Here is a 27,813-nt window from a genome sequence, read left to right on the forward strand (position 1 = left end):
ATGGTCCCACGATCAGACCACCCTCCCCACCTTCAAAGGGATATCCTCCGCCAGGCGCCAACCGTGAACCGCCATCCACCATCTCTCTATTGTTTCTGGAGTTATTGTGCATTGGCTTTGCTCTCTCTCTCTCTCTCTCTCTCTCTCTCGCGGTGGTTTAGACAAGAGATTAAACAACTCTAATCTCTAGGCTCGTCTCAACTTAAGAAAAGAAACTCTAAAAACAATTTCGAATTCGAGGGATCTCAATTCATAATCGAAATCATACACATATGAGCTCCAAGATAAATTATGTTGATCTTAATCTTCGACCCTCATGTTTCTTACCAGTCAACAATCTTACCTATCGTCGTCCAAATTTACAATTCCGTGGGTCTTGCGTTTGGAGGCGTCGAAAACTAAAATCCCCGCCAAAATTCACTCTAAGTAACCGGTTAGGTCCTTCAATATTTTCTGCCTTGGACGATTTATCTCAGGCCCTGCTTTCCCTCTTCCCTTCCGTAAATTCACTGGATTTGATTGCTCCGGCGTTGGGTTTCGCGTCGGGACTTGCTCTGTATTTCATTCATTTGAAGTCCTCTCGGGATTTTGCCGTGTCCCATATTGGAAGCTGGATTTTGTTCACTAGTCCTACGCCGTTTAATCGATTTGTGCTGCTTCGTTGTCCATCTTTATCCTTTCAAGGGAGTGAGCTGCTCCAGGACGTCAATGAGAACCTCGTCAAGGAAGACCGGCATTTCGTCAAGCTCAATAGCGGCAGGATTCAAATCAAAGAACCCGCTGGCGTTTTCGAGGGAAAACTTCTTTACCAGCGAGTTTGTATACCCACCGATGATGGAGGGGTGATTTCCCTGGACTGGCCTGCGAATTTGGATTTGACCGAGGAACCTGGAATGGATACCACTCTGTTGCTTGTTCCCGGAACAACAGAAGGAAGCATGGATAATAACATACGCATGTTCGTCTATGAATCTCTGAAACACGGATGTTTTCCAATCGTCATGAATCCCAGGGGATGCGCAGGTTCACCACTGACCACTGCTCGGTAAGCTTTACTTAACGATGTATTCTTCCTTTCAAGCTCTGCTGTTGTTCGGTTGCACGGAATTGCTTTGAATAATTTGAAAACTTCCAAGTTTGAGTAGTCTGTTTCTCCTATTATCTCACCATCTCTACTGACTGTTCCGGTAGTATGTTTATTTCACAGTTTACGACCTTTGGGTTATTGATATTAGGTCTAATTAACAGATGCAATATCCTTGTAAGTTTTATTTTATTTGTACACCAAGTGTTCATTAAGAGAATTTTGTTTATAAGGGAGGGAATTCCAACGTTCAATTATGAATCCAGCATAACCGGCCTCTACTCTAACATGGAACTGTAGCTCGGTTCTCTGTCATCCATTTACTGTTCACTATTTATTTTAATACACATTTTTCCATCTTCACTTGAGGTGCAATTTGCCCTTTTTCTTTGTTACAGTTCTGCGATGCTCCAAATTCCCTCCAGCTTCCCATTTTCCAGATTATTACTCCAAGCAAGGAGCTTATGGTCAACTTACTAGTATACCAAATGATCAAATGACTGACTTTAGTCCTTGAAAACACTCAGTATATCCCAAGAAAGAAACATTTAGAGCCTTGAACTACCTTAACTGTTTTGCACCCTAGCATGTCCAATCAAGGTTTCTATGTTAGACCCCAAGAGCAAGAGATGATCAACATGGAAAGAACCTTGAAGAATCGAAAGTCTGATGAGATTTAAATATTCCAAGTTGGGAAAAAAATTTACTTCTTTTATTCTTTTCATTATAGGATGCATCCCATAGTTTTGCCTTTACACCATGATAAACTGCTTATTTCCCTTGATCAGGAAATCATTAATCCCAAGTTCCCTATGTTTGCACTATAAAGCTGATTATAGGACTTTTGGTTACTTCATTTATGTAGGTTATTTACAGCTGCTGACAGCGATGATATCTGCACAGCTGTACAGTTCATCAACGGGGCAAGACCGCGGACAACCTTGATGGGTGTTGGTTGGGGATATGGTGCAAACATGCTGACAAAATACCTTGCAGAAGTGGGAGAAAGAACACCTTTTACAGCTGCGACATGCTTTGACAATCCATTTGACTTAGAAGAAGCTACAAGGTCATCTTCTCATCACATTGCTGCAGACCAGAAGTTCACTGATGGCCTGATAGATATTCTGCGTTCTAACAAGGTGAATTCTTTCAAACCACAAATTATCATGTTCAGAGTTTTTTTTGGTTTCTGAAAGAAAGCATTTTTTTTTTAACTGTAATGAAAAAAGTTTTTAGGAGTCATTGTTTCATGTAATGGTAAAATCTTGGTCTGACAAGTGTGAGAACATGGTTTCAAGTCTGAGAGAAACCACTTTTTGCCAAAAAAAAAGGCCAGAGGTCAGGTCTGTGTCCAGTTCATGTCTCTCAAAACCCTGGATATCTTCAACCAACATTTGGTAATGGTCTATAAGGCAAAAAAAAAAAAAAAAGAAAAAACCTTCATGCACAGGCAGTTTGATTGCATTTTATTATTCTTTTTCTGTTTCATATGGTGATTATCTTCTTATACACATGCTAACTACTACAAAATTACCATGTGTTCAGGAACTCTTTTATGGAAGAGCAAAAGGGTTTAATGTGGAAAAGGCTCTATCAGCAAAATCTCTGCGTGATTTTGAGAGTGCAATCTCTATAGTTTCTTATGGGTTTGAATCCACTGAGGAGTTCTATGCAAAAGCTAGTACAAGACGATTAGTTGGGAATGTTAAGGTTCCCCTTCTCTTTATACAGGCATGTGCCATGTACTCTTCATACTTCATGGATTGGTTATGGTGTGCTTTCTCTGCATTGCGGTAGCGGTGCAAGACACTTCTTCCTGTGCATCAGTTTTTTAACTTATTTAGGACTAACATCTTCCTCAAGTGCAATTACTTTGATACTTACTTTGTCTTATTTATGTATACAATGTTAATCTCTTTAAGGTTTCAAGTTACTAAGTCAAACCTCTCAAGAGGTGAAACTTAGTAGTTTCAAATATTTTGCAGTTGATACCAAGAAGAATTACTTGCAGAACTTTCTTTTTCAGTATGTTACATGCAGAAATTCTATACGTGTATAAGCTTTATCTAGATTCTAGTATATATTACCAAGTATATTAACTCTTCATATTATCTATGAACCAAGATTTCATATTGTAACTTGTATTATTTTCTTACAAATTTCTGTTTTTCTCAGAGTGACAATGGGACAGTGCCGGTGTTCTCTACTCCACGCAATTCCATAGCAGAAAATCCATTTACAAGCTTGCTTCTCTGTTCTTGTTTGCCTTCTAGTATGCTTATAAGATCTTGGTACCATCAACTTGCAATTGAGGTGAAGAACTCTCTTCCTTGAGAATTGAAAATCAGACTAGTATTATTTATAGAAACATTTGGAACTGAAGTGTGTTCTTCATGGGTTTGCTCATATTATTAATTGGCATTGTTTTCTGAAGAAATGTTGTGGTTATTATTGTTTTCATTTGGTCTACTTTTGGTAGTTCTTACTTCAGTTTCATAGATCATGTGATGAAACAGGACTTTCCTAGTCAATCCTCAATGTTAGGATGTAATAGTCATTCTCCTTACCCCATATAGTTGGGATAAGGCTTAGGTGATGATTTTTTTTTTTCTTTTTTTTTGGGGGGGGGGGGGCGGGGCTGAAGATACTTGTTTTTGAAGAGGGAATGTAATGCTGGTAATAGGATATGCTTTTTATTTGGTGGAAGTTTGAAGGGGAAATGTTTCAGTATTACAGTAAGAGCTGACTTGTCTTTCACCCAAAAAGTAGAAAGAAGGAACAAGGTCTTCCTAGACCACTCTGGATCTGGTAGTTTTGGACTGGAAGGGATTTTCCTTTGAGTTCACATGGTTTGCAACATGCCAAGGATTGTTTATGTCAGAAGACCTGTAACCAACAACAGTATTTGCTTTTTGGTTAACAACTTTTCGACTTGAAATAAAAAAAAAAGAAGAAATGAGACAAAATCTTCAAATGGTGACAAAAACTGGCAAAATTAATCGAACCTCTGGGTTTTCTTTTTTTAATTTCTTGAATTCTTTAATTGATTTCTTCAGTTTATTAAAATTTTTCAACAAAATAGAAATGAGATATTAAAATCCTGAGAAAACTTGGTCTTTAAGACATTTGTGTAACATATATTTTAACAGAAACACCAAGCATATAATATTATAGGCAAAGAAGGGACCACACCTTATCTAATAACTCTTGGTGTTCTACCAAAGGATGATAAGGTACTTTGAAGGATGTCTCTCAGTAGGCTAAGTATGATTAGTTGTAAAATGTTAATGAAGCATTTGACATAGTTATTACTGTGATTTGTACTATTGTATCGTTATTATAAAGAATTAGTTATTCTTAAATTAACCGTTCAACTAAAACTTTTAAAAGAGCTTTATATTCTGAAATCCTAGTTAAAGTTGTTGGGATAAAGGTCTATAATTAATAAATCAAAATATCTTTTACTTAATTTTATGCAAAAAAAATTATTGAGCATTTTCTATGTTTCACAATGGTTTCCCATTGTTTTTTTTTTCAAAACCAGTAAAGTTTCCTAATATTTTGACAAAATTTAGAATATTTGCATGTAACAAATTGATTTTTTCGTTGCTATATTAAATTTATTTTGAAATATCAGAGAAATTTTGAGAGATATTTGGGAATTGGTTCATTTGATTAATTAGAAATTGGTAAGTAGAAGGGTAAAAGAAGAGGGTTTAGGATTGGGGAAGTAGCGCTCAGAAATTCTCTCTCTGGCATATGGTCGAGTTAATGGCCTCTCTGGCAAAAAAAAAAAAAAAAAGAAAAGAAAAGAAAAGAAAAGAAAATCCAAGTTTTGGTGAGGGGATTCTATCCTTGAAGATAAATCCCCTTCTATTTTTAAATTATCTACTTAAAAAAGATTGCCTTATTTTTGAATGTGTCAATGCAACTGAAGCTGTGGCTCTATTTCAATCTTGGTTCCTCTAGTTCCAGTTACTTTTCTTGTTCATCTTTCTTTGAGGATCTTTCATTAAACTCTAACTTATCCCCTTATTTCCCTTTAAATGCTATTTGGTGAGGACCAGTACCGCCAAAGATCAGCTTTCAGCTGGGAGGTAGTTCCATAATAAAATCAATACTTGTGAGTTCAGCCAATGAAGAAGATCTTATTGGACATTTTCTCCTAATGTTTTCCTAATGTGCAAAGCAAATTGTTAAAAACACTTCTACACTTACTAATCTTCTGTAAATTTCTGACTGATTTTCAGAAGCATTTGTTTTCATTGTTTAGATGCAGGTAGTGTCTACCTAGTGGTCTACAAAATCTACTTCCTTTTTTCTCTCCTATGAAAAGGAGAGGAAAAATATTGTGGAGATGTACAAGATGTGCAGTGTTATGGTGTATTTGGGAAGAAAGGAATGCTAGACTCTTCAATGAAAAGACAAAGGGGATTGAGGAAGTGATATATTACATTATTGTGAAAGTGGCAATTGGGTGGAAACCTTGGATATCGTTTCTTTATTTATAACTGATGAAATCATAAGAAGCTGGAAAATAGTGGCAGATTCCTCTATTCGCAGAACTACTATAAGCACCAAATGGAGTTCACCACCAGCACCATAGCTCAAATTCAATTTTGATAGGTGTAGCATAGGCAATCCAGGACCTTCAGGGGTGGGAGGATAATCAGAAATAATTAGGGTAATGTGCTGGCTTTGTTTTCAGGACAATAGGTTTTGGAGATTTGACAAGGATGGAGTTGTATGCAGTGTTGTATGGATTACAAAAGGCAAAAGCACCAAATTGCAGGAAAATAATCACGGAAGAGGATTCTAGGGCTGTGGCAGGAAGGCTACAAACAGAACAAGATGGCTCATGGATAGACCTGTTCACGGGCCGGGCTTCGGGCTGGGCCCCATTCAAATTTTGGTAAAATTCAAGCTCAAGCCCAGCCCATGATCAGGTCTACTCGTGGATGTATAGACATGTTACAGGAAATTAATGCTTTGATGCAGGAATTGTGTTCAAAAGTTAAATGGATTTACAAATCTGTAAATAGCTTAGCTGATAGCCTAGAAAAATAAGGGGCAGAAGGGAGCAGATGTTTTGAGGTCAATTACCCTAAGAGGGGAGTTGTAACTGATGGAACTCGGTGGTGGTTAGCTGAGGCTAACTGCCTCTCTTTCTCATTTGTAATTAAGTCAAATTTTCTTACAAACAAATAAAATGTTATCAGTTACTGATCAAATTTGGAATTCTTTATTCCATGATGTCTTTATTTCGCCCCTTTGGGGAAATGGGTAAATTTCACTATGTTTTAGGGAAATTGTGAGCCCTGAGTCACCGACATAGGGATGAGGATCAAGTCTTACCTTAGTGACCTAAATAACTTTTTTTTTTGATAAATGAATGAATATTATTAAGCACCAAAGATAAGGAATACAAGCATCCCAAGGAGAGGCACGAGATGCGACCTCTCCGGAAAAGTTAGATACAGCTTTCCAGACTTGCTTGGCCAAGGAGTTAGCCATGGTATTTGCTGACTTTCTTACCCATTTCACATCAACTCTAATGGTTAGCCACTTCACCTTTTTGAGGAGGCTTCTATAGCCCCAAATGGCAGTGTCCGGCTTTGATAGCCACCCTACTACCACTTGAGAATCTCCTTCAATTAAAAGATGTTCCACCCAAGTTGGTTGGCAAGCTGGATCCCTTGAACAGCAGCTAGTAACTCAGCTCTAGAGTCTCCCACTCCTACTGGTCTTGAGAACAAGGAAATAATGTTGCTATCCTTATTCCTTAGAACACCCCCTACACTCAAAGGTCTAGAGTTACCTTGGCTGCTCCCATCAAAGTTCAATTTAATGACACCTTCTGGAAGAGGTTACCACTCTACCACCCTTCTATTCTTCCTAGCGAAGGTATTAGTCACTTCTAGCCAATTCCTCCAAAGATCATCCAAGGAGAATTCAACAAACAGCGCTAATGTCTTCAGCCAATGGATTACTCTAGTTAAGATACAGTCCTTCACTTCAGCAAAACTTCTTTCCTTCTCTAGGAAAGTTCTAGCATTCCTTTCCTCCCAAACAGTCCATAATATAGCTGCTCTGATACATTTCCACATGATTTTACCTCTTTTTGTGTGCCACCCAAAAGTAGATCGATTAAACAACATACTTACATCAGACGGCGGGTTCCACCTACATCCAAATAAACTAAAGCTCCAGCTCCATAAAGCTGCAGCAAAGGAGCAAGAAATCAATAGATGGTAACAGTTCTCATTCTGGGCCTTATACAGGAAGCACCAATTAGGGGAGAGGCAAAGATAAGGTCTCTTCTTTTGCAGGTTTTCCAAAATGTTGATTTTCCCATAGAATACTTTCCAGCAAAAAAACAATTTTTTTTTTTTTGGGGTGGGGGGAGGGGATAGGTCTTATCCAAACTTCTTTAACTGGGAACACCAGGGGGTTAGGGTTGGCAGGGGTCCAAACTCTTTGATCAGATTTAGTGGGGTCCAAACAAACTGATTCAAGGGCTGATAAAAAAAACCGACTCAAGTAGCTGAAGCAACTCAGAAACCCCAATCAATTCAGCATCCCTTAATCCCCTACAAAAGCCAAAGTTCCAATTTAAAGACAAGGGAAGTACCAGACTAGGGAGAAACTTTGAAATAGGCTCATTTTTGTAAAGGGGGAGGGAATAGAGAGAGGGAAAAAGATCCTTGAGGGGTTGGTTACTCACCCAAACATCCTCCTAGAATCGAATAGAAGTACCAGAGCAAGCTTCATACCTGATAAACCCGAGGAGTTCTGATATTTAGTTGAATAGAAGTAGCCTAAATAATTTTGATAGACCATTTTTCCTGCACTAGTCATCATAGAGGAATTCTGATATTTAGTCTAATAGATCTCCCTTAATTTAAGGGCCCATAATTTAACAACAGATACAGTACTACGAGTTGCCACTTTGTGCAAAACTACTTAAATAATACCAAAACTAAGTGAAACCAACAAATTCTAGTCCTCCTAAATTTAGGCTACAAGAAAGTGTTCTGATTACAATCTCATTTTTCCCCAAAACTAAAAAAGTTATTGTTAAGACTCTTGTAACTATTCTAACTGTTTAGATTAATTCAATGTATTAAGTACGAAGAACTTGAAAATAACTCAAAGAAAATAAAATTGATCTAAACAAAAACAAAAGGTTATGAAAATGTGACTGAAGGAGAAAAATGGAGTGACTTGATTTTTTTTTTTTTGATGAATGTATGACTTGATTTTTCTCTCCATATCTCCTTTTCCTTTTGCCTAGTTGGGTTTCTGTCTAATAAGGAAGCAAAGATATTTTGGTAGTGATGGCTACATCATATTGGATCTTTGTCTATGCTATCATCTAATTCTTATATTTAAATAACGAACATATATGCTTTTAATATATTAATTTACACCTAAAAATACTTGTGCTAGTATGTGCATTTGGTTCTGATGGGTACACATGTTCTATGCAGTGGCTTACGGCAGTGGAGCTTGGACTTCTGAAGGGTCGCCATCCTCTGCTCAAAGATTTGGATGTTACCATCAACCCACCAAAAGGTTTAGCTCTGGTTGAAGGTAAAACATTAGATAAAGGTAAAACTGTTAACAATTTTTTGAATCTTACCCAATCGGGTGCTTTAAATGGATATTCTGTTGATCCAATAAGGGATATGCTTGAAGAAAGTGATACTGCAGTTAATTTTCATTTAAGATCGAGAAGATATTTAGAAAAGGAGTTGAACTTTGGTGGTCTAAGATGGCAAGAAGAGAACAACCGTGATGTCTCACAGCAAAATACTTCAGTGGATGTGCAACCAGTCAAAGAGGAGGGGGATAATCCAGTTAATACCGAAAGAGGCCAAGTGCTACAGACTGCACAAATGGTCATGAATATGCTAGATGTGACTATGCCTGGTACACTAGCAGATGAACAGAAGAAGAAGGTTTGCTTAATTATCATGCTCTTGTTTCAATTTTTTGTTCTATTGCTAGACACGGTTGTGGTGGATATTTGCTTTTAATGGTATTTTATGTGAATTCAATGATCCTTTTTGGTAATATTCAATATGCTTTATAAATCAGGATTTTAGCATGCAACAAGAGCTGTTAAATTTTGGGGCCTCTATATTCATTTTATGTACAACTACTAGAAATGGAATTACATTCTACTACTGATTTAATGTTATTAAATTTGTTCTGTGGCTTTTCAACCCTCATATTCCAAGTGTTGCTTTTACTTATTGTAATCAGGTATAAGGATATATTAATAATTTTGTATAGGACAATGCTTGTTTATTTTCCTCTGTTAGTTGTTACTGTTAAAGCTTGATGCAGTAGTAAAACCTTAGGCTGACAATGCATGGATCGTAGGTTCAAGTCTAAGAGTGGCTGACTGGCCACTTTTTGTGTAAAAAATGCCAAAGGTTAGGTATGTATCCAGTTCACCCCTCCCAAGACCCCCCAGGTAGTCTGGACCGAAATTGGGTGATGGCCCTAACAATATTATAATTTTGGCCTTTTTACTATTAGATTTGGACAAGTAACTATCATTAATATATTGTTCATATGAGAGTAGTTCCATTATGTTAAAATAAACAACATGGAAGTCATCTTATGTTTTCATTTCCATGGCCATGCGTATCTTTGCACAAGTTGGACACATGTTTGTTATTTGAGGTAGTAAACAATAAGTAGGTCTTGACAGTGCATCCATCAAGGTATTGAAGTCTTAGTAGCTTGGATCTAGTTAATTAAAACCATCAAAAAGAAGTTGGTATTTCAAATAGGTAGTTTTCTTTTCTCCACCCTCCCCTAATGATATTTTCTTGTTCTTTTCCTTTTGTGTGTGTAGAGGTGATTTTTCTTCTATATGGGTTTCCTCTAACACATTTACCAAGTTTATGCCCAATGACAATCCATACTGAACACTGGCACGTTTTTCTTAGAACCATTTCTTTTGGAATATCTTTTGTTATTGCTCACACAGGGATTTGATTCTTTACCCTGATTTATCACTCTGTGGGTATTCACTTGTATTCTTATCCAGGTCCTCAGTGCCGTGGAACAAGGAGAAACACTAATGAAAGCTTTGCAAGGAGCTGTACCAGAAGATGTTCGTGGAAAGCTTACTGCTGCTGTTTCTGAAATTGTGCAGACCCAAGGAACTAAGAAGATTGGTGAGATTCGCAATGTGCCATCCAAGGGAAACTCAAGGGTCCAAGAAACACTTGGAGGACTATCAAATTCTGAAGTTGTGTCTAATGACACTCATCCTTCAAAACAGACAGAAGGGGTTGATGATCCACCAGGTGATTCTGTTAACAATCAACCTGACATGGAGAAGACTGGTGGGGAACTAGAACCAGAGCTTCAACCTACACAGAACTTACAAAAATCTGTAGATCCAGGTTACTCTCAATCTGGGAGTAATCATGCAGGTGATATCTCCAGTCCAGAAAGGAAAGATGGTAATAAGTTGGAGAATAATCATGTAAAGAGTGACATTTTAAAAAAAAAGGCTGCCCAATTTTCTGACTTTGAGGAAACAGGAGAAAGAGGTGTTAATCTCAACCACCATAACAGGTCCAAGATGGCAGGTGGAACTGAGGAAGGTATCTGTGAACAGGATGGAATGAGTCAAGGCAGTGGAATAGCTCATATGAAAGTGGAAGAAGTGAATGACACTCAGAACAATGAAGATAAAAAAAGGATACTATCATCCATTGGTATTGAAGAATCATTGTCAAATTCCAAACCCTTTCCTGAGTCTCCATCAATGGAAAAGAAAGGGAATGGTAATGAGAAGAATGAAGACAATGATATGCAGCCTGCAACTAATCATAGTAAACAAGGTTCCATAAAATCTGAAGAAACTTCTCCATCACTTCCACCAACTTCTAACACCCCCTCTATCAGTGTTTCTCAAGCATTAGACGCATTGACAGGATTCGATGATTCTACCCAAATGGCTGTGAACAGTGTCTTTGGAGTTTTGGAGAATATGATTACTCAGTTGGAGGAGGATAAACATGACAAGAATGATGAAAATGAAGATAAGAATGAGGATGGAAAACCAGGCTCTACATCTGAAATACATTCTTCCAATGCCAATAAATATAAGTTGGAAGCAGAAGAAGAGTGCAAAATTGAGTTGAGCTCCCAGTCTGATTTATCATGCATTCACCCTGTAAGTAATTTCCATGAGAACTGTGCAGAATCACATCAAGAGGGAAGTAAGGGATGGAATGAAAATAAGCTCACTCAAAACCCTATCTCATCCTTCAATAACACTATTGCTGATTCAAATAGAATTAATCATGTCTACAAAGAGGACAAAAGGGAGAAGCATCATTTTTCTGGACCCAAATATTTGGTTTATAACTCAGATAAGGTTAGACATGTCCGTAATATTCCACTATATGTAACTGTAGATCCATATGGAGACTCAATGTACAATGAATACCTCCGTAAATATCTTCTTTCAAGGATTCCAACTACCAAATCACTAGATTTAGATACAACTACTGATCTATTGCTTGACTACTTTCCAGAAGAAGGTCAATATAAGCTATTGGATCAATCGGAAAACAATAGAAGTTATGCTGATGACGGAACAACTGATGTGGGCCTTGATGGAAACAGTCAGGCTATCCTATCGCCAGATCAAGCCAATGATACAGACACATTTATTGAGCCATCTTATGTAATTTTAGAAACTAAGAAAGAACAGGAACCAGTTGGAGAATATGAGACCATAAATACTTGTAATAAAAAGGATGAACTGATTCCTTCTAAATTCTTGGATCTAGTACAGTTAATTAAGAACATTATACTTGATTCTTTGAAGGTGGAAGTTGGTCGCAGACTTGGTTCACCTGATATGGAAGCAATGGAGTCCAATCTTGCCCAAGATTTGGAGAAAGTTGCAGATACAGTGTCTTTGGCAGTAGAACATAGCAAGGAGGTGAACTGGTCTTTGGAAAACAAAGATACTGCTTCAGGAAAGGTTGGCACTCTTGATGCAGAACATGTTATAAGAGTAATTTCCTATGCTGTTCAAGATGCTAGTTACTTGAGAAAAGTTCTGCCGGTTGGTGTTATTGTAGGTTCTAGCCTAGCTGCTTTGAGAAAATACTTCAATGTGGCTACACTGCATGATAATGGTCATAGTGAAGCTGAAAACGTGAGGGAAAAGTTTTATGATAAAGTGGTTGATGTAAGAGACAATCATAAATATTTTGACAAAAAAAATCAATATTTTGATATAAACAGCTCAGTAAGCAGTGGCAAGGAGAAAGGTGATGCAGAGAATGATGATAGAGTCATGGTTGGTGCTGTTACAGCAGCTCTGGGTGCATCTGCTTTGCTGGTACACCAGCAGGTAAAGTTATCAAAATCCTTCTCAACCTTTACCATAGCTTTCATATTCTCATTGTTGGTTCTTCTGTTCTCTTATGTGATTTTTTTTTATATGTCAGGAAGAGGCTCATCCATATAATTTCCACAAATTACTGTTAGTAGTAATTAATCAATTGCTATAAATATCATCCCAGATATGATCTTAAAATTTGATTTTCTTTGTATATCTCTATATGGATATGGTTTGATTGGCACAAGGAAATTGGGAAATAGCTTTCTTTGCACATGAGCTGTGATGCTATTACAAAATCAGTTTATTCTGTTGATATATATATATATTTTTCTTCCTTTTTATCAGAAATAGAACAACACAACTTTCACTGAAATCAGAGAAAAAGCAGAAAAGAATATAAGGGACTAAGGGAAGCCAGCAGCTTCCAACAAGCAATTAATCCTATAGTGTAGATAAAAATAAAATACACCCTACCCCCACTTGCCAGGACACCAGTACAAGGAATCCCTCTTAACCCCTTTCCCTGGCCACTGTATCTGTATGTCAGTTGGAAAGTCTCTGTGATGCTTACCTGAATGTAGATATCAAACTAGAGCTAGATATTGTGCGTCCCTGATGGAACATACATACATTCAAGGACAAGATATCCCCTCCCTGATCCATCCAATAACCACTCGAATGTCCATTGTCCCCTTCAATTTCTAACCTTGTGTATAGCCTAATAAAATGAACAATCTTAGCCCTTGGAGTAAGGACAATAGTTTATCCCTCACTGAAGGCCCAATCCCAATTGGACCCAACACCCAAGTAGAGTAGCAAGGTTCCACTTTGATGGTCTATAAATATCCTTCTTACACCTGAAGACCCCCAGTTTCCCAATCTACAACCATCAAACTTGAGTTTAATGAAGTTCAGTTGTGGAGGAGACCAAGATGGTAGGACTAATCCTCACTGTGTGGCCTTAAGTGTCTAAAACTCCAATTATCCAACAATTCCATTTCTTCCTGTCAAATTTCAGGTTTCTGTTTGTTGAGATACAGGTTTTGAATTTGACCAACATTTTTTTTTGATAAAAGGTAGAGTAAAATTTTAGTTATTGAAAAAAAATGATACAACAATACAGACAGGAGCTCCCAACTGAGGGGCCCCAGACACCACTCAAATTACATCCCAGCTACTAGGGAAGAACTGAGAGCCACTCAAACAACTTCATGAAAGAAACAGGTCAACTTGATACAGGGACCACAGAGGAGTGGTCATAGAAATATGCTTAGAGACTGAAGCCCATAAGACAATTATGCCCACAGTTATGTTAATGAGTTCCTCCACAAATTTGCTATTGACTCTAAAGGTTCTGCTATTCCTTTCAGACCAGACTATCCAAAGAATAGCCGCTGGTACCAGAGCACAAATGGTTTTTATCCTAGAGCTTCAGCTTGGGACCTGCCAGGCCTACAAGACTCCAATACTGAGCCCATTGACCAACTTAGGTTAGCTTATTTGAAGAAATGAGTCCAGTGCAGGAATTGATGACTGATTGACTCCAGCTCTCAACCACACATACCACAAGACTAGTCCTGGATCCACATCCCTCTTCTAGTTAAACTGTCCCTTGTAAGGCCTTTTCCTAGAGCAGCAGACCAAAGAAAGAAGGTAATTTTGGACGACACTAACGAGTTCCAGATCAGCTTGCTGGGAAAAGTGACAATGGGCTGAGTTCTTCAGTCTGTTGCATGAACACACAATGAAACAGCCAGACTTTTCACCTTTCTGCTTTAACCAAATTTATATTCTGGAATTCCAATAATTGCATCAGTCCAATAGCACTTTCTACTTTCCAATCCTGTAAATTCCTTCAAAGTATTGGGGACCAAACTACTCGGGCCTCTTGTTCAGAGTAGTAATCTGACACTAAGCCTCCTTGTTTTTGGCAAATGGGTACTGTGGAAATGACTCTAGGGGGTGATCCCGACACCATCTGCCTTTCCAGAATCTGATTCTGTCACCTCTTTCCACCCTAATGGTTACCTCTTGCTAGAAATATGGACACACTTCCAAAATGCTTTTCCAAGCAGAGCATCCTTGGGATGGTAAGCAGTCACCCAAAACCCAGTTACCTCTGTCAACACCAAATTTATTTGCAATAAGCTTCCTCCACCAACCTTTACTTCTGTCCCATAATGCCATAACTGTTTGCTCAAAAAAGCCAAGGTGAAATCCTTGATTCTTCTAATTCCTAAATCCCCTTCACTTTGAGGCAGGCTCGTCCTAATTTAAAACATATAATTTTTTCTTCTTGCCACCCATGCCAGAGGAATTCCCTTTTTAATTTTCTTTTTTATTTGGATTTCTGGACATTTGCTCTTAAAGCTTTCATGTGCTTAGTTTTAGTTGATATTATGTTTACAAGAAGTGTTCTTATGACGCTTACTGCAATAAATCTGGTAGTATCATTTTAAGCATTGTTTTATGTTTTTCAATGCCATTCTTTTATTGTTTTGGCTCTTTTATGTTATTATGTCAGATTTACTGCAGTAACTCTGATTGTAACCACTAATTGCAGATAAAAGAACCATATGGAAGTGGCAATATTTCTGAAGTTTCTTCCAGGTTTCCAAATGAAAAAGGGAACCATGAGGCAGAATGTGGTAAGTTTGAGGAAACAGTACCACAAAAGAGCCAAAGCAATATAGTGAGTAGCCTAGCTGAGAAAGCCATGTCAGTTGCTGCTCCTGTGGTACCTACCAAAAGTGATGGTGAAGTGGATCAGGAAAGGTCAGCATCATGGCACTAGCACTTTTTTCTTTGAATTGTCTGTAATAATAATCTTTCTTCAAAATTTTAGATCACCTTCCAATTTTCTACATGTGAACAGGCTGGTCGCAATGCTGGCAGACTTGGGACAGAAGGGTGGAATCTTGAAGCTGCTTGGTAAAATTGCTTTGCTTTGGGGTGGCATACGTGGTGCTATGAGTTTGACTGACAGACTTATTTCATTCTTTCATATTGCTGACCGCCCTTTGTTTCAGAGGTAACAAAATTATAGCATGCTTATTTCTGTTTTTCCTTTTTTCTCTTGCTTTTAGTTTGATGAGAGAAACATTACTATTCCAATGAAAACACAAGAATACAACCACCAAATGTACCCAAGATGGAATCTCTCATAATAAGAAGTAGGCCATTCTATTGTTCCCTTGTCTTGTTCTTTCATGGATGAAAATAGAAAATACAGAGCTTGGATCTGATGAAAGCAAAAAGTGTGAACACACTGAGAGCACAGCATCCAGCCGCATATCGGGAACATTCCCATACTTGTATATTAAGTTCATGGAGAGATGTCCCCATTGGATGCTGTGCTCTCAGCGTGTTCACATTTTTCTTTCACCAGATCTGTCTTTAAAATACAACCATCAAGCATACCCAAGATGGAAGCTCTCATAGTAAGAGGCATGGCATTCTATTGTTCCCTTATCTAATTCTTTCACTCCATATTAAGCCGTAGTTGGTTTTTGGTATTTTTTTAATCTGATTTTCCTGGAGGCTCTAAAATATCCTCTGGTAATTATGTAGAAGAAGCCTTCATATGGGTATAGGGCCTATAGGCCCTCACTCTCTGATAAAAGATGGTGCACAATGTGCATCTGTTTCTATTCTAACTTACCCAACGAAGTTCCTACCATTTTGATTATCTAGTCTGATTATGTAAAAACCAGTCCCATCCCCATGTTCATTTTCCATCGAATTTATTTGATTTTTTAGTTCTGTATGGTAATAACGGAAGCATTGCGTACTTGTGAGAAACAGACAATGTAAACAGTGCAATGGATTCACAAAACAGATACAATCATGGAAGAATCAGATTTGCTAACATGAAAGTTTAAAAATCAAAAGAACATATTGGATCTTCAAGAGTTTGTTTTTGTAACTGTATCACATCTTAGAAGAGTTCGGACTTAAGTGGAAATTTAATAATCTTCGATTTTGTTTTGTTTTATGGGTATTTTCCATTACTTTTTTTAGTTATCTTTGTCCATTTTTTGATAGGCTAAGTAGAGGTTACATACATTTAAAAAAAATGCAAGTTTTAGTTTCTATAGGATTCATTTGATTTTTTTCTTTGGATTTGTTTTTGATAGTGAGTTAATGGCATAGGATGGTACTACTATAGTGTATGTGGTGGGTAAAGAAACAAACCAGGTCTTATATAGAGGGAAATAGGAGTGTTTGCTGAAATAGGGTTGTCGAATGAGAGAAGAAGAGGAAGAAGAAGAAGAAGATATGAGATGGGCGGCAGAATAGTCCTCAGCCAGCCCTAATCTATTATATATAAGAACATTACATAGTATTACATAAATAGACAAGAATGCCCCTGATTAGTGATGGGACACCTAGTCAAAATAAACACTAAATAAGATTAGGTTCAGTAACTAAGGCCCAATAACTAATGACTTAAGACCCAACAAAGATAAACATACAAACTAAGACAGCCGAACCAACACTCCCCCTCAAGCTAAGCATGGATGTCAATCATGTTTAGCTTGCCAAGTAAGTCCACGAATTTCACTGTAGCTAGCCCTTTAGTCAGAACATCTGCAATCTGCATCTCGGAGGGAGTATAAGGAATGCAGAGTTCTCCTGAGACAATTCTTTCTCTAACAAAGTGACGGTCTATCTCAATATGTTTCGTTCTATCATGTTGCACTGGGTTATTTGCAATTTTGATGGCAGCCTTGTTGTCACAGTACAACGTGAGAGGACACTCAATCTTTATTCCAAGTTCACCAAGCAGGATCTTAAGCCATAAAAGTTCAGCAACACCATGAGCCATAGCTCGGTATTCGGCCTCTACACTAGATCTAGCAACCACATTCTGTTTTTTACCCCTCCATGTAACTAAATTTCCTCCAACAAAGGTGCAGTACCGAGAAGTAGACATTCTGTCCCCAACAGAGCCAGCCCAATCTGCATCAGTATATCCTTCAACTTCAATTTTACTGTTTTTCCTGAACAAAATCCCTTTCCCCGGGCAAGACTTCAAATATCTGAGGATCATTTCCACAGCTTTCATGTGAGGGATTTTAGGAGTGTGCATGAACTGACAGACAACATGTACAGCATAAGCAATGTCAGGGCGAGTGAGGGACAGGTAAATCAACTTCCCCACCAGCTTTTGGTATCTTTCCTTATCAAGGTAGTCCTCTCCTACTGACTCCTGTAGACCATGATTCTGTTCTATTGGAGTATTTGCTAGCCTACACCCCATCATGCCTGTCTCTTGAAGAAGATCAATGATGTATTTCCGCTGACATATATAGATGCCCTCTTTGGACCTTGCAACTTCAATCCCAAGAAAGTATCTCAGTTGGCCCAGGTCTTTGATCTCAAATTCAGCAACCAAAACCTCCTTTAGTCTTTTAATCTCTTCCTGATCATCCCCTGTAATTATCATATCATCTACATAGACAATAAGTGCCGTCAGTTTGCCATTTCTCTTCCTTATGAATAGGGTATGATCTACCCCACTTTGAGTGTAACCCCCTTTCTTCATGACCCCACATAGCTTCTCAAACCAAGCTCGAGGGGACTGCTTAAGGCCGTATAGGGCTTTTCTCAGTCTACATACCTTCTTGCCAAAACCATAACCTGGTGGAGGATCCATGAACACCTCTTCATGCAGGTTGCCATTCAAGAAAGCATTCTTCACGTCCAACTGATGTAGCTCCCATGAGAAATTTGCAGCTAATGATAATAGAACTCAGATTGTGTTGAGTTTTGCCACCGGAGCAAAGGTTTCTTTGTAGTCAATCCCTTCTTTTTGAGTAAACCCTTTTGCTACCAGTCTAGCCTTATACCTCTCAATGGACCCATCCTCCCTATGCTTCACAGTGAACACCCACTTGCATCCAACAGTGCCTTTCTCTTCTGGTAGATCCACTAATTCCCAAGTCCTTGCTTTCATTAAGGTCTTCATTTCTTCGTCCATAGCCTCTTTCCATTTTGGGTCAGATACTGCCTCAGAATACCTGGTAGGAACATGCATAGAAGAGAGAGCAGACACAAAAGAACAATAACGAGGAGACAAATGTGAGTAAGACACAAAATCAGCAATGGGGTGTCTGATAGTACACGAACGAGTAGACTTACGAAGGGCAATAGGAAGATCCAAGTCAGAGGAACTGATAGGATTACCTTAAGTTTCTGAGACAGGTTGATCCGAGTCCAATTGGTTGCTGTCATGAGTTAGAGGACCCTTCTTCCTTTTGTTGTAGGTGATTCTGATATCTCTTTGCAGCCTGCTGGAGTCTTCAGTAATATTTGCAACATCACTAGTAGTAGTTGGTACAATGGGAGCCTCACTAGATTCACCCGAGATACCACAACTAGGTGGATCGGGAGGAGAAGATGGAAGGCTTGAGGTAGAGAGAGGTACAAAGAATGGGGGAACAGAAGAATCCTCTTCCATCCCACTAGTCTCCCCCTGAAGAGGATTCTGGGAAGAATGAAAATAGGATTGGGACTCAAAGAATACCACATCCTTTGTGACATATTTTTTCTTGGTGATTGGATCATAACACTCGTATCCCTTCTGAGTAGGGGAGTACCCAAAAAGATTCCCTTTGTAGCCCTAGGATCCAATTTGGTCTTCTTTGGATCCTTGACACGTATAAAGCATACACAACCAAAGACTCTCGGTGGAAGAGAAAAGTCAGGAAGATGAGGGCAAAGAACAGAGAAAGGAGTTTTCATCCCCAATACCTTGGATGGCATTCGATTTATCAGATATGGTGTAGTAAGGATTGCTTGAGACCAATGGTTTTTTGGAACTTTGTGCTGAAATAGTAAGGCTCGAGCAGTCTCCAATAGGTGCCTATTTTTGCGCTCAGCAACCCCATTCTGTTGGGGGGTACTAGCACAAGATGACTGATGAATCATTCCAGCATCCTCCATAAACAGATTCAAGGACCTTTCAAAGTATTCTGCAACATTATCTGACCTGAATTGTTTGACCTTCGTACCAAATTGTGTTTCAATCATTTTGCAAAATGTCATGGTTACCCGCGATTCTTCTTCTCGTGCTTTTAATAAGTAGATCCATGTGCATCGAGAATAGTGATCAATAAAACTGATAAAGTATCGAAAGCCATTAACAGAAATAATGGGAGAGGGGCCCCAAACATCAGAGTGGACTAAGTCAAAAGAAGCTCGAATTTCATTACTCGAAGTTGAATAAACAGTTCTACATTGCTTTGATAGTTGACAGACTTCACAAACTAACTCTTGACTTGAAACACCTTTGAATAATTCTGGAAACAACACTTCCAATGATGAAAAAGGTGAATGACCTAGCCTAGCAAAACACAGATGTAACCTAGCTATTGATTCCGCATTGGATTGACTACAAGTAGTAGATGTTTGCAAGGCCGAACTGATGTCTGCATCAAGGTAGTAGAGACCTCCACACTCATGACCGCTCCCAATCGTTCTCTTCGTCAATCTGTCCTGAAAGACACAATGAGTAGGAAAAAAAGTTATGCTACAATTCAAATTTTTGGTAAGCTTTGAAACAGATAAGAGATTTGAAGAAAGATTGGGAACATGCAAGACAGATTTGAGTGAGAGGTCCTTGCTTAGGTCAACCACTCCTTTCCCAGAGATGGTAGAGAGAGAACCATCAACAGCCCTCATTTTATCTTGGCCAGACATTAAATGATAGGAAGAAAATAGAGAAGACATGTGTGTCATGTGGTCAGTTGCACCAGAATCAATAATCCAAGAGGCAGGATCAATAGTACTAGTTGCACTAAAGGCAGAGACAATACCTGATCTGGCAAGGGAGGAGGATGGAAGAGAATTGGTCCTTAGACGGGCTAGGGCCCGGCTAAGTACCTCTACCTCATCGGCGGTAAAACCCAAGGACCCGGTTCGAGGGGAATTAGTAGTTTGTCCCATGGAAGAGGAAGTAACTGTAGATGAGTGTTTTGAACCATCATCACTTTGACCCATAGCCAGATTCACACTTGCAGATTGACCCTTCAGATGCTTCTTATCTTTCCTCAATGCAGCTGGCTTCAGATGCAGATGGAGAACCCAATAGGTCTCTTTCACATGCCTTTCCCCTCCACAGTGGGTGCACTTCAGATGTCTCTTGTCAGAGTGCCTGTTTTCCCTTTGATTTGTAGAGATTAGGGCCGAATGTTCCACAGACTGTTCAGCTAGTTTTGTTTGAGTATCAATCTGCATCTCTTTTCTTCTCACCTCTTCATTCCTCACAAGGTAGTAAACATGATGTAAGTCTGGCATTTCATCCCTTCCCGAATTTGGGACCTTATGCTCTCATATATAGGATCTAGGCCAGCTAGAAACTTAAATGCTCTACCCTCTTCAACTTGTTTGTCATGCTTTTCCTTGTCTCCGGCACTCTCCCAATCAATAATAAGGTGGTGATCTAACTCTTCCCATAGTCCTTCTAGTGTAGCAAAATATGTTGCAACACTCATATCTCCTTGCCTCAAGGCAGCAATGTCTTGATTCAGTCTGTAAATTCTGGCATTATTCTTTTACTGCCCATAGGTTTTAGAAACTTTTTCCCATATCTTGGCAGCCGTGGAGAAATGTTGAACAGTCCTAGCTACTCTTGGAGTCATTGAAGCAAGTAGCCAAGGCATAACTGTAGCATTCTCCTTGCGCCAAGCTGCATATTCAACACTCCCCACTTCTGGTTCCTTCTTCTGCCCGTCCAAGTAACCAGTGAGTTCCCGGGATGTGATGAAAAGCATGGATGAGACAGACCATTCTCTGAAGTTGTACTCATCCAACAACACACTTGTGATCTGTAGGCTGTGCAGATTTGGATTCTCCAGATTAGGAGACCTCCCACAAGCCCTAACATCTCTAGAAGACACTTCCCCGGATATGGAAGACATCTTCACTTACTCGTAAATGTCAAGACTGTAAACACAATATATAGTGAACTGTTTCACACTTACGGAACTTGCTGCACTGTAAACTCAGTCCTGAGAACCCGACACAGAGCTGAAACACCGAGTACTACACTGCACACTGTGCCCTAATTACTGCTGTCACAGATTATACTCTGTTGTGCTACCTTCTGCTGTGTTCTAATCACTGCTGCCGCAGCCTGCAACTTGCTGTGTTGGCTTCTACTGTGTGCTAAGCACTGCTATCGCAGGTTATAACCTCACCCACGAGCAATTCTAGGACTACTGAGATTAGTCCTTTCGCCTAGATATGTTCTACACAGATCTATCTTAGCCAAATGGCTACAGTCTGCTGTACTGCGTCTATTAGGGCATCAGCTTCTGGGTTTAACTCCCCTTGGGCCCTACAACCAAGGGAAACCCTAGATGTAGGTCTAGCTGTGTGCTACGACCAACCCTAGGGTTTCTTTGCAGCAACAAAAAAAAAAGATGAGAGAGTTAACTGCGAGTAGAAGAAGAGGCGGCTGCTGTAACCAGTTGAAAGATTAGTGCTCTGATACCATGTTTGCTGAAATAGGGCTGTCGAATGAGAGAAGAAGAGGAAGAAGAAGAAGAAGATATGAGATGGGCGGCAGAATAGTCCTCAGCCAGCCCTAATCTATTATATATAAGAACATTACATAATGCTACATAAATAGACAAGAATGCCCCTGATTAGTGATGGGACACCTAGTCAAAATAAACACTAAATAAGATTAGGCCCAGTAACTAAGGCCCAATAACTAATGACTTAAGACCCAACAAAGATAAACATACAAATTAAGACAGCCGAACCAACAAGGAGAATATAAGGATTTCAGATTTGAAATATATAACTATTAAGAAATGTTTAGAATCAAATGGTTTACAGATATATAGGACTAAGAAAACATGTACTTCAATTTTAGCAATAATCAGGGTGGAAAAGCAGATATAGGATAAAATCAATTGCAGAGAGATGCCTTTTTTTGATCAATAATTGCTGAGAGATGCCTTAAGCAGTTATTTCTGCTGCCTTGGTTTGATAATCTTACAGTGAGGGAGAAATTGAAGAGAATGTTGCTTACATATTTGGAGCATGAAGTTGAGAGTAGAGAGGTGCTTCTGGAATCTTGTCCCTTTGACAAACCAATAAAAATGAAAGATATTTTGTAGGAAATAGACAAGTTCCTTATTCTGAACCCTGATACCTGCTTGTGCTTTAATACCCCCCCCCCCCCCTTTAACAAATTTCCTACTTTGGTTTGCAGAATTCTTGGGTTTATCTGCATGGTGCTTGTTCTATGGTCACCAGTAGTTATTCCTCTCTTTCCAACACTAGTGCAAAGCTGGGCAGCACAAAATTCTACTGGAATTGCTAAATATGTTTGCATCTTAGGCCTTTACACTGCTGTTATGATCCTTATTACGTTATGGGGTAAAAGAATTCGAGGATATGAAAATTCACTCAAGCAATATGGGCTGGATTTGACATCATCACAAAAGGTATGTACTTAGCCATAGGCATATACAAAAACAAAAATCAACTGAAAATCCTTGAATTAGGAAGTGAAGACTTTGTGTTCTGTATTATTATTTTTTGTCCTTAAGGGCATTATAACCAACTGTCAATTGATTATAAGGTTGAATGTTGATAGTGTTCTATCAATTTTTTTTAAATAGTTATGTTCTATCAAATTTTGCAAATAAAAAATTACTTATTTCCATCTCCCCACCCCTAGAAAAATGAAGTGTGAGCTTAACCAGAGGTACCTAATGCATAACTAAGCACATGAATAATAACTCATGTAGGTATTTTGCATTTTGTTTATTGTTTCTTCAACAGCATCACCTGAAAGAAAGAATAAATAAGAAACCAAATGAGAACCGAATGAAATAGGAAAATAAGATAGATCAATGACACTGTTGGAGTTACTCTGTCTTTGCTTTTTATCAAGCTCACTGTTTCTTATTCAGTTTATGTTTAACTTGAATTCGTGAACTAATCACTGATGCTAGATCTTGTGTGCAGCTCAATGATTTTTTAATGGGTCTGATAGGAGGAGCAATTCTAATCTCATTGATGCACTATATAAACACATTACTTGGTTGTGCATGCTTGTCTTGGCCATCAGGACTGACTCCAGCATCACCAGATGCCATGTCATGGATCAAAGTGTATGGAAGGATGATAATACAAGCTTGTCGAGGAATTGTTACAGCAATTGGTATTGCCATAACAGAAGAACTGCTTTTCAGGTCGTGGTTGCCCGAAGAGATAACAGTGGATCTTGGTTATCACAGGGCAATTATTATTTCAGGATTTGCATTTTCTATACTTCAGAGGTATGCTCTTTATGACATTCCATTTTTTGTGAAAGATTTGTCTCTATGTTTTATGTAGCTAGAAAAATTTATTAAACAGGGGCCATCTTGGGTAATACCAGATAATTATCATTTCAGGATTTGATTTTCTATACTTGGGAGTTATGTTATTGTATCTTCAGTGCTTTTGGATTGAATGTAGTAGGTAATTAAAAACTTAATTAATGGGGGTCATTTGATAATACATTATTTTTATCATCAACATGTAAGCCTCCTCCCAACTATATGGAATTGGCTACACAAAACCTTTTCTGCCATTCTGTCCTGTTTAATGCCATATCCATTGTTAAATTATGAACCCTTAAATTATTTCTTCCTACTTCAACCCATATCCATTTTTGTCTGTCTCTGCTCTTCTTGCCCCTTCAACTTGTAAAAGATTACTTCACAAGTGCTGTAGATGATTCCTCTGCACATGACCAAACCATCTTAGTCTGCTTTCCCTCATTTTTTCACCTATTGGAGCTACTCCTAGGTTCCTTCAAATGAGTTCACTTCTGGCCCCCGTCTTTTCTAGTTCATTTGATAATTATATTTCAATAAAACAGAAAATATTTACAATAAAGTGCAGTGGGGAATGAATGAGAAAAATAAGATATTTCTTTTGCTGTTCAATGCATGTTTAAAGATGATACTCGGTTCTTTGCACCTTTGACGTTTCCATTAATGATTTAACATGGTTGTGGACTACATAAACAAAAGAACTTTCTTACAAGCCCAAGTTCCACTCCACCTTTTCTCTATCATTTTCCTTGCATGTTCTTTAATATTCCTGAGTTCATAATCTTTCCATCCATCCTCCCCTCACAGGTGGTATTTTGGTTGAATTATCTTTTAGGGGTTGCAGTTTATAGGCCCATGGGTCTAGACTAGAGTTAGGGCTGTGAAGGGCCTTATTTTTTATACCATGTCCAACCTGGCCTGATCTTCAGCTAATAGTGGGCTAGGATGGGGATGGGTAATTAGGATTGTCCCCGACATAGTATCCATGTACCATACTATACATGGAAAACTGCTTTCTAATTGTGTCATTAGGAAAGCTTCCTAGACAATCCCATCCCTTTCTACTGCATTGTGGAATCCAATGGCTGATCTGAATTGCCATTGAAGATACCCCCCCACACACACTATAATGTTCATTGCAAGAGTAATCCTGCAATTACCAGCAACAGAAACATAAATTTTATTAAAAGAGGTAAATTTACATCTCTTGAGTAGCCTCAGCCACCCCAGTAAAACTTAACAACAGAACATTTTCTTAGAATTACAATTGAGCCTAGAAATAATGCCCTCTATTAACCCCTTGCTAAACTAATTGATCTGCTAAGCAGTTTGCTGATCTAGGAACCCACTGTATAACCATTTGCATCTTTACCATTATACCTTCGATCAAATTTTCTTCACTTCTATTTTTCTCAAAAATTCTCAGGTTTCTTTCTTTCCAAATTGTTCAAATCACTGCAGCTCTTGTGTAGCTCCAAAGTAATCTTCCCCTTTTTTTCATCCAATTGAAAGTAGGGGGATTAAACAATCTGTCCAAACTAATTGGAGTGTTCCACCTGCAACCAAATAAAGAAAAAACCAATCCCAAGCATAGCAAGCAAAAGAACAAGAAATGAAAAGGTCATGGGCAATTTCACCATTTGATTCACACAGAACACACCAATTTGGGGATAGGCACCAGCCATGTCTCCTCCTTTGTAATAAGTCGCTTGTGTTGATTGCACCATGGAAGACTTCCCAACAAAAACACTCATCCTAGGGGGGATTGGATGACACCAAGCTTCTTTAACTGGGAACTCAAAGGAGGATGAGAAGAAACCAACACTCCAAAAATTATCAAAAAAAAAAAAAAAAAACCAACACTGTAAAAAAGGAAGCACAAGTGAAAACCCCTGACGGATGACCAGTCCACAATTTGCTATCCACTTTACTGTTATCAAGAGAAACCCCATCCAGCAATTGTAACAACTGTGACACAAGACCTACCTCTGAATCCCACACATTCCTGGAGTGCACCCTGCATTTTGAGGAATATGATGTGTAGTTGCTGAATTATGAATTGTCCAAGCAAAGGCTTATTTTGGCAATTCACTGAGGTAAAATTTAAATTGCCCTATGATTAGATAGAAGAGAAAGAAGCCTGTAGGATGAAAACAAATTGCCACATGGAAGATTTCTGGATTCTTTGACCCCACTGAACCACACTGGTGGCAAACCTGTTTCCTTCACATAGCAAGCAACGCTGGGGTGCATCACCCTAGTATCAGCGCCAGCTCACCATTTTCTGTCCGGTGCTGAAATGAGGGAGATGCACCTTGCTGTTGTTTATAAGAATTATACAAAAATTCATGAATATTATTTATAAAACGTACTGAAAGTAGGCAATATTTACAGCCTAGTTAGTGGGCTCGTATGCCAGTGGCCTATTTGGGGGGTTGGCAGATCTATGGATGGGCCTAGGTCGCCTGGCCTGTTCAGCTCAATATCTTTTTCATTCTTTTTGTTAGCCTAAACTAAAATAGCCCGAGCCTGATCCAGCCAGGCAGCCACACAAATTCTTTATCTTTTTTCTTTCCCATTCTTCTTGCGTTCTCTCTCTGTCTTTGCCTTTGAATTTTAATATCGATTATTATGTTCCAATCATAATTAATCTAAAGTTTTTTTTCCCTCTTGACGGAATTGTAGGTCTCCCCGCGCCATACCAGGGCTATGGCTGTTATCTTTGGCTCTGTCTGGGATTCGGCAAAGAAATGATGGTAGTCTCTCCATTCCAATTGGGATCCGTGCAGGAATGTTGGCTTCAAATTTCATTTTACAGACAGGTGGCTTTTTAGCATACAATTCAAATTCTCCGCTCTGGTTAACAGGGGCCTATCCTTACCAACCATTCGGTGGAGCTGTTGGTCTAGTGCTATCCTTGTTATTAGCTTTAACTTTCTATCCACGGCAACCTCTTCGGGAGAAAAAAATTTCGGGGGCCATCCAGGAATAGATTCAGAAAACATTGATCTGAATTCTGCACGCTCTCTGAGTATGACATAGTGGATGAGGGCATACTAGGGACGATTTTCTGACTGTACACTAGTGTACACCTTTGTAGCTCTGCGGTTTCAAGCTTATGGGTTGATACTTCCTTCGGCCAAGCCTGCGATCGTGCACAGTTTCGAGAAGAAATTGAGGCAATCCTCCAAGGAAAGCTTTGTACAAATTGCCCCCATTACATGTAAAAACTTTGGCTGTGGTCTGTTTCCCAGCTTACTGCACACCATACCCAACTCAGGTCCTTGCTTATTGAAAATATTCTTTTTGTCCATACTCATGATAACGTGTAAATGTGTAATGCGCAGAAGGGTTCCCAAATAGCCAGAGTTCACCCTACATAAGAGTGCATCTTCGTAAGTTCCGTTCAACTTGCAACGAACAAGAAAATGGATGGGATGCATGTCTGTTCAACTTTCTCTTCGTAGATTCCTGCAGTCAGCAGTTATGTCTCACACATTTTTATGTGGAGTGGTCAGTAGCAGTGTCCACCAACAGGAAAGAAATGAAAGCAATACAAATACAATTGCAAAATATGCAGTGTAAATATACAAGGTTTTTCACTCTATAATCTATATATTTATTTTTGCATTCTGCATTTTGTATTATTTTGCATGTGTATGCACTGTATATGCTTTGTAATTATACTCTTTAACTCTTAAGAGAATTACTCTCCAAGATGAAATCAGATGGGCCAATCTCCAGAGCAAATACAAGTGCATCCTAGTTCCCAGATAGCAAAAGCTTCAACCTCCAAGGGTGAGCTAACGTGGAAGGAAGCACGATTAAAAACAAAATGGTCTGAGTCATTTTTATCATGGTTTTCAAAGTTGGATCGGACCGGACGGTCGGACCAGAAAATTGGGAACCGGTGACCGGTTTCATTTTCCTCAAAAACCGTTGATTTTGATCAGCGAACTGCTGAACCAGGTGGTTAACTGTTCGAATCATTC

At 38.8% G+C, this 27,813-nt stretch overlaps 1 protein-coding gene across 7 annotated transcripts; it reads left to right on the plus strand.

Moving 5' to 3' along the window:
• Window positions 1-27,545, plus strand: LOC148842083 (alpha/beta-Hydrolases superfamily protein). Of its 7 annotated transcripts, none has more exons than XM_088959796.1 (12): window positions 64-1,045; window positions 1,950-2,226; window positions 2,633-2,818; window positions 3,263-3,400; window positions 8,578-8,698; window positions 8,786-9,048; window positions 10,152-12,485; window positions 15,040-15,251; window positions 15,352-15,507; window positions 22,705-22,939; window positions 23,466-23,779; window positions 26,507-27,545. In XM_088959796.1, the coding sequence occupies exons 1-12, from the start codon at window positions 273-275 to the stop codon at window positions 26,811-26,813; spliced, it is 5,316 nt and encodes a 1,771-aa protein (XP_088815922.1). In that variant the 5' UTR covers window positions 64-272; the 3' UTR covers window positions 26,814-27,545. The 7 variants fall into 7 exon arrangements, 4 of the variants coding, with proteins under 4 accessions (XP_088815924.1, XP_088815922.1, XP_088815923.1 ...); XM_088959797.1 differs by having other exon boundaries at window positions 8,578-8,680; XM_088959798.1 differs by having other exon boundaries at window positions 1-1,045; window positions 1,988-2,226; window positions 8,578-9,048.
• Window positions 27,546-27,813: the final 268 nt, after the last annotated feature.

Source organism: Nelumbo lutea, chromosome 8 (assembly GCF_056320005.1).
Source record: "Nelumbo lutea isolate HS-2025 chromosome 8, American lotus-T2T, whole genome shotgun sequence".
NCBI lineage: Eukaryota > Viridiplantae > Streptophyta > Magnoliopsida > Proteales > Nelumbonaceae > Nelumbo > Nelumbo lutea.

Excerpts from the sequence above, each read along its gene's own strand:
- LOC148842083 (XM_088959795.1), top strand. The coding sequence starts at position 273 with ATGAGCTCCAAGATAAATTATGTTGATCTTAATCTTCGACCCTCATGT. Across the intron at positions 1,046-1,949 it reads TCACCACTGACCACTGCTCG|GTTATTTACAGCTGCTGACA; the intron begins GTAAGCTTTACT and ends TCATTTATGTAG. Across the intron at positions 23,780-26,506 it reads GCATTTTCTATACTTCAGAG|GTCTCCCCGCGCCATACCAG; the intron begins GTATGCTCTTTA and ends ACGGAATTGTAG.